The 6,973-nt window shown below is 36.2% G+C and overlaps 2 protein-coding genes across 2 annotated transcripts in view; both read right to left on the reverse strand.

Annotated features, from left to right (window-relative positions):
- ccdc162p.L (coiled-coil domain containing 162 L homeolog) overlaps nucleotides 1–3,937 on the reverse strand; it is a 70,281-nt gene extending 66,344 nt beyond the window's left edge. Inside the window, exons 1-3 of the mRNA XM_018263323.2 lie at nucleotides 3,755–3,937; nucleotides 2,183–2,329; nucleotides 329–401 (exon numbers count right to left, since the gene is read on the reverse strand). Of these exons, the coding sequence (XP_018118812.1) occupies nucleotides 329–401; nucleotides 2,183–2,319 (210 nt within the window). The 5' untranslated portion in view covers nucleotides 2,320–2,329; nucleotides 3,755–3,937. The remainder of the gene's footprint in view (nucleotides 1–328; nucleotides 402–2,182; nucleotides 2,330–3,754) is intronic.
- Nucleotides 3,938–4,756: 819 nt separating this feature from the next.
- cep57l1.L (centrosomal protein 57kDa-like 1 L homeolog) overlaps nucleotides 4,757–6,973 on the reverse strand; it is a gene marked incomplete at its 5' end in the record, with an annotated part of 11,480 nt that continues 9,263 nt past the window's right edge. Inside the window, 4 exon segments of the mRNA NM_001095767.1 lie at nucleotides 4,757–5,127; nucleotides 5,583–5,727; nucleotides 6,566–6,795; nucleotides 6,871–6,973. The exon segment at nucleotides 6,871–6,973 is cut by the window's right edge and continues 8 nt beyond it. Coding sequence (NP_001089236.1) covers nucleotides 4,897–5,127; nucleotides 5,583–5,727; nucleotides 6,566–6,795; nucleotides 6,871–6,973 — 709 coding nt within the window. The 3' untranslated portion in view covers nucleotides 4,757–4,896.

The raw sequence follows: 6,973 nt of genomic DNA on the forward strand, positions 1-6,973 counted from the left end.
ACTGGCATGGCAGTAGCTATTATTTATATTTGGTATACAGCATTGTGATTATCATTCAAATAACCTTGATATCAACATATGTGCATAAAGTCCATCTAATTGGCCACCCTACATATCATTGGGCAGATGCATGACTTCAACAGATATGTGAACAGCAATTGATTAAAGACTTACTGTCCTAAGTGACGCTTATAATATCTGTACAGCAAAATGTTTTATTCCTAATACAAGATATGTTTAGTCTTTCTTTTTTACAGTAAATAGAAGGAAAGTGCTTCCTAAAAGTAAATAAATCTATAAATACAAAATTAAAATAAGTTGCATTCACCTGTAGTCCTTTTTTCAAAATCATTTCTCTCTCATTTCTGAAGTAAAGAGCATCCTTGGGTTTTGGAACAGAGCTAAAAAATAGAGAAATCCCTTTTACACATTTACACATTTATGGGAACACTATGAAACAGATGTATAAAGTGGTGTAAAACATGTTACTAATGATGGGCAAATTTCTTCCTTTTCGCTTTGCAGAAAAATGTGCAAATTTGCAGCAAAATGGCAAAGAATTTGTGAAACTTGAAAATTGCTGTCAATTTTGAAAGTGCGTCCGAAAAGTCGATTGCTTCAGTTTTGACGCCGGCATTAAAGTTAATGGGTGTACGAATAGTGTTGATGCGCAGCAATTTTGACGTGAGCGACTTGTCGCACGCGCGTCCAAAATTTTTTGATGCAGGCGAATTGTCACGGGAGTCTCATGAATTTATTCGCCCATGGCAAAACACGGAAATTCGTAACGAATTCGCGCCAGCCGAATTAATTTTCCCATCACTACATATTACAGAAAACAGTGTCAGTACAAAATACACAAAATCTCTTAACTGTAATCCTTACACAGATATGCCACACATCTCACTCAGAGAAGGAATCCATTATAGAACATTATTACACATACTGTGGCATTAAAGTGCCTATGTTTGATGTATTTTTGAGTTTTTTTCTACTCAGCTTTAGAAAGATATCCCTAAAAAGAATAATACTCTATAACCATACAAAGTTTTATTATTTATTCATTTATTTGCCTTGAACTTGAAAGATATAGGAATCAATGGGACTACTTTATTAATAAAGCTCTGCCTGTATCTGTGTGTTTATGGCAGGTGGGCATGCAGAGAGCCTCCTGAGGAGTTTTAGAATCTGGAGTGACATGAGCTTAAAGGGGTGGTTCACTTTTAAGTTAAATTCTAAGCTAATTCTAAGCTTCAATTGGTCTTCGATATTTATTTTTTAATAGTTTTTTTAATTACATGCCTTCTTCTATCTCTTTCCAGCTTTCAAATAGGGGTCACAGACTCCCATCTAATAACAGAACCCCTTTAAGGAAACAAATGTATTGTTATTGCTACTTTTTGTTACTCATCTTTGTATTCAGGTCTTCTCCTATTCATATCCCTGTCTCTCATTCAATCTATGGTTGCTAGGATAATTTGGACCCTAGCAACCAGGTTGCTGCAACTGCAAACTGGAGAGCTGTTGAATAAAAAATCTAAATAACTCAAAAACCACAAATAAAAAAAAAAGGAAAACCAATTGTCTCAGAATATCACTCTCTACATCATACTAAAATTTATATGTGGACAACCCCTTTGACACATCCCAATGATAAAATGTTTGTAGTGTGCTTCTGTCTTTGCGTGAGATCTTCTGTACAGTATGTGCATTTGTGTTTTTGTCTCTTTTTCAATGTTTGTGGATGTGGGCTGTCTAAATGTGTCTTATGCTATGTACAGAATAGTCATTTATAATAATTTAAAAAATATATATATTTTCTGTTGAGATTAAAGGAATTGTTCAGGGTAAAAATGAAAACTGTGTAAATAGATAGGCTGTACAAAATAAAAATATTTCTAATATTTTTGGCTAACTAACTATATTAGAAACATTTTTTATTTTGCACAGCCTATCTATTTACCCAGTTGTTATTTTTATACTGAACTGTTCCTTTAAGTTGAGTATATGGACAAAGAAGCAGTATCACTGCAACTCCCTTACTTGGATGCAAAAGTTATAGAGAACATTACACTAAAGACCCCTCTTTGTAAATTCATAAAGTTCAAATCAAGATAAGATGCTGCCTAGTTCCCTTTGAGATATAATATAATATAATATGAGGTAAGGTTTTATATATTACCTGTACATTCGATTAGATGCACCTTGCAGCGCTCCATTTTCTTCTATTTCTGTCTTTAGCTCAGCCAAATCTGATGCTAGTGTTTTTTCCAGTAGCTGGATCTTTTCAGTTGAAGCAATTCTGTACACTTCACTCATTATTACAATTCTAGTAAACCATAAACCAAAGATAAAGTGATAGGTGTGTGGGTTTTGTAACTTCATATGGCCACATAAAAACAATAGATTATGGATGGATGAATAATACATTTCTATAATTTCTAAATGCCAAATCTCTTCTGATGGTTTATAAACAACTGATCATCGTTCAATGTGCTGTAATCTATACTTGTTAGTTAGTTAGGGACTCTGTAGAACTGAAGCTTGGTACACGTGCAGATAATCAACCAATGTATCAGTACATGTACAGATGTCCCGAATTTTTAATTGTTGTACAAGAGATTTTTTATTACCGCTTTGCATGACAACATAATTTTCCTATAATAAAGCCTCTGAACATGTCGTGGATTGGATAATTGTCGGACATCATGAAAAAAGTTGGACAGCAGTGAATAAGGTAAAATAGATGAATCAACTGGACTTTGTAACTGAATCAAGACAAATAAAAACTCTAAAATATGAGGACTCCCATCAAACCAGTTTTCTGTATTTAGTTATGGAGTCACATGTAAATTGCATTAAAAAACATTTGTCTTTCCACCTGATTTGATATATAAATAACCATAACCAAGTAATTTCCTACAGTAACTTGAAAACATAAGGACCTAAAGGTAGGTGGAAACCACTCTTGGACTGGAATTCAGAATAGGCCCTGGCATTTCAAGTAAACAGAGGCCCAAACAGCTCCCCCAGAAGCCCAAACAGTGACTGTCTATGGCATCTTACAGCAGCCCCTCTGGCATTTGCCAGAATCCACAGATTCCCAGTCTGGGCCTGGACTGGAAACCTTGGGATTGATGCAATACTCATTGTGCCAGACTTAATTATGTGAGACTTACATAGGAAGTACCCCCAAAATTATATTTGTAGCTATTCTGTTACGGAACAAAATAATAACTGTTCCTCGCTGCAAGTTCCACAGCGATGAGTCCTGCTTTAGCAACAAATCACCGTACCCTGTCCCATGTACTACAATGCTCCTGCAAAGAATTTCCAATGACAGGTGCCAGTGCTTCTTAGATATGTCCTTTCCAGAAATATATTGTCATAAAATGAGAAACATCATATTTAGGGAAATTAAATTAGCGGAAAGTGACATGGATTGCACTGATCTTCTGCCTCCTTAAAAAGGAACAGACTCAAAAATCTCTTAATTGATTGTTTTTTATACACTAATATTCACAATATGTCAGTGCTCTAAAAATACATGTTAATAATAATAATAATATTGCCTAACGTACCATAAGAAATTCAGAAGAAAAGTCAGCAACACTTCTGCAAAATGCATTTAGGAATTATTATTCTGGTTGATTGGAAGCTAAAAATACATTTACAATCCATTAAGCCTAGAAAAATGCATTTTGCAGAAATCCCCTGATGAAACAAATTTAACGTAAATAAAATCAGGCTTTACCTGTTTCTAACAATCCCTGTTGGCGTCCCAAGCAAATCTGCAAGTCTTTAGTAAGTTAACGCTGGCCCTGATCACATACTCAGTAAAAATGAGTTACATGTCATTATCCATGCTCTCTGGGGCTGCCATTAAGCAGAAATGTGCCTGATCTAGACAGTGGGTGTGCTTGCAGGTCTCCATAGTATCCTGTGTATACACACACCGACTCTACAGTCCCAGCTGAAAACTAGGTCTCCAGGTTACACTAACAAATAACACAAGTCAGCTTGCCAAACTGACCAGCAGAGGGCACTGCCTCTCACTTAAAGCAGACGCTGAAATTTATGGCACAGATTTGGAAACCTGTCTGGCCATGCATTATGCAAAGAAAAAGATTAACTTTACGGATAGTCAGCAAGGCTCTAAAGTGATAATTAGGAGATGTAGCTCAGATTTCTGTTTTGTAGATTCCTATTTTCAGTATCAGACAGGTTAGATTATACCAAACATAATGAGCATTAAGCAGGTATGTATTAAATCCCAAACATTAAAAAAAGCTCGTCAAAGGCAGTGCACTATCTTGCATGTACCAGTTGTAAAGGCATAAGCAGTCAATTTACTTGGTGCTTATCAGTTGCTTCTATTGATGCAACCTATCAGGGGAATTTTGGCACTACCATCATGGGCAGACAGGCTCTGCCTGTGTATTTTTGAAGGCTGAGAGTAGATCTGCTCAGTGCTTCAGACCCATGGATTTGAATCTGATCAGCCTGTGTGCGGTCACACACAGCGGAGCCCAGCACACTCTGATCCTCATCCTCCCACCCCCTTTCTGCATGGACCCCACCCACTCTTACCCTGTGCCGACACACCTTGCTTCCCCACCACAGGTAAGAGAGCGGCTGGGGAAGGGGGGAGTTCTTGTGAGCTATAGAGGAAGCATACGCCCCTTTGACTGCTTCCTCTATAGTTATGCCACTATATAAAAGCACAAAGATGAAGAAAAAAAACAGCAAAAGCACATGAAGTTTAGAAACTTTATTAAAATTAATTGGCATAGTTGCTTACAGAATATTACTGTAATAGTCTTTAAAAATATATAAAAATTACAAACCAAGGAAATATGGAGAAATGATATTGACGCTGAAAACTGATATTTGTTTTTATTTTTCCCACATGATATCATCTTTCTTTAAGGTCATCTGAATCTTTCTCACACTCTTAAGAAGCTCAAGGGAAGCTTTGCTGTTTGGGGTACCAGTGCCATTTGCCAGATTTCCTTTATTCCTTGGCGTGCATGGATCAGTTGCACCTATGTTCTGCTCATCTTCAGCTGGCTTGGTTGTAGATGGAGGCCTAGGTTGTTTCTTAGCAGTTTTTTTCAACTTAACAACCTGAAATAATCAAAAGGTTAATTAAAAAAATACATTAAAATGTTAATTTCTGAACTTACACTTTTTTTTTTTTGAAAAATAATTATCTTTTGGAACAACACTTTTTTGGATGGCTTTTGAGGTGGAGATTAAAAATATCTGTTTTCTGTCCAATTAAACATCTACTAAAGGGCTTTAGGCGAGTCATATTTTACATTTTACATTTTCTTATTTGATGAACTGGAGGCAGAATACCTTCAGTACCTATGTGAAAGCAACTCAATTTTGTAGATATGCACACCATGTTAGTGCAGATTATGCAGGTCGATTTAAAGGATAGTTTTACAACTGCACTTTTTGAGAACTAAAAACTGACATTTCAGGTGCAGGGAAAAACCTACTAAAACATAAAATTACACCTGTTTCAGGTATATTTTTTTATGCAGCCAGACAGGAGGTGATGTTAGAATGCTTACATTTAACTGATGACGTTTTAATTTAATTATCTGATCACTTTTTATTTCCATTTGCTTCACAAGATAATCTAGTTCACGTTCTAGATCTTCTCTCATGTCCGTGTTCTTTGTTTCATCGATATGCTTGAGCAGCTCTTGGTGTTCACTAGGGGGGAAAAAAAGCTTATGTGAGACAAGCAAGGGATACAATAAGTGACCAGTAAAGGTAAAATAAGACCATTCAATAGGGCTTTGTAGTGAAAATGAAAAGTAATTTGCAGTTCAAAAAAGGGGTTCATTTTCAATGCAAGTATTTGCATTTATTTGCAGAATTCCATCATTCTAAGAGCAACGGTATATTAAATCCATGGTCAAACACACACACAAAAAAGGTACCTTGAGCAGACGTATATATAATCACATGTATGAAATATAATATTGCCTTTGCAACACATTAAATGTATAGCATAAAGGAAAAGCTAAATACTGATGGTGGTAGGACAAACTGGAGAAGGACCAACAGGCAGATCATAGGACAGCCTACTGTAGGTCATCTACTAATAACACAAAAACTATGGTGCTGTAGGGATGGCTACCGGAGATCACAGAAGTAAAAAGGATATATCTGCATGCAACTACCTTATGTACTGAAATAACCTTCTAAATTATTTCTATAAAGACTGCCCTTTAAGATTCATGTTGTTAAAGGTGAGGCATCATGAATTAGAGACATTTTTCCTGGAGTGATCCTTAGGCTATATCTTTAAGATAGGACTTTCATGGCTACAGCTGAGAGCCATACTTTTTGGAAGTGACCTTTATATTGTAAGCTCTTGTGAGCAGACATCTCTGATCCCAATGTTATTCTGTAACACATTTGTTAAATTTATTGTAATACCCATGTTTGACATATACAATAATGTTAAGTGCTGCATAGCTTGCAGAACTGTAGATGTATTACTACTTTATGAATGGCTATTGATATATAAACATGGATTACTCACAAACTCATTTGCCCCAGCTCATCTTGTAAAGCCAACAAAATGTCAGACAAAGTGTCTCCAGTCGAAGAAGACATTAAGCGTGTGGGTATACTTCTACTTCCACCTGGCAAGATTGATGGTTTGTGTTCAACAGTTTTAGGGTCCTTTTGCGAAACACGTGGGCTCTGGTGTTTCATCATGTGCAACATGTTCTGCACATTTGCACTCAGAGAATGGCTGGAAGTTGTTGACTATAAAACAGAAGAGGTGCATGTTAGCAGCAAATCAAAAGCAGATCAATGAGAAACAACTCTAAATGCTCTTACCTTTCCTGCAACAAAAGGGAGTTCTCCTGCCTTTGGGAAAAAGCATTTTGAAGGAGGCTCTTTTAAAAGAGGCTCTTTTGAAGAAGGCTCTTTACTTATGGCA

Source organism: Xenopus laevis, chromosome 5L (assembly GCF_017654675.1).
Source record: "Xenopus laevis strain J_2021 chromosome 5L, Xenopus_laevis_v10.1, whole genome shotgun sequence".
In the NCBI taxonomy this organism is placed as follows: domain Eukaryota; kingdom Metazoa; phylum Chordata; class Amphibia; order Anura; family Pipidae; genus Xenopus; species Xenopus laevis.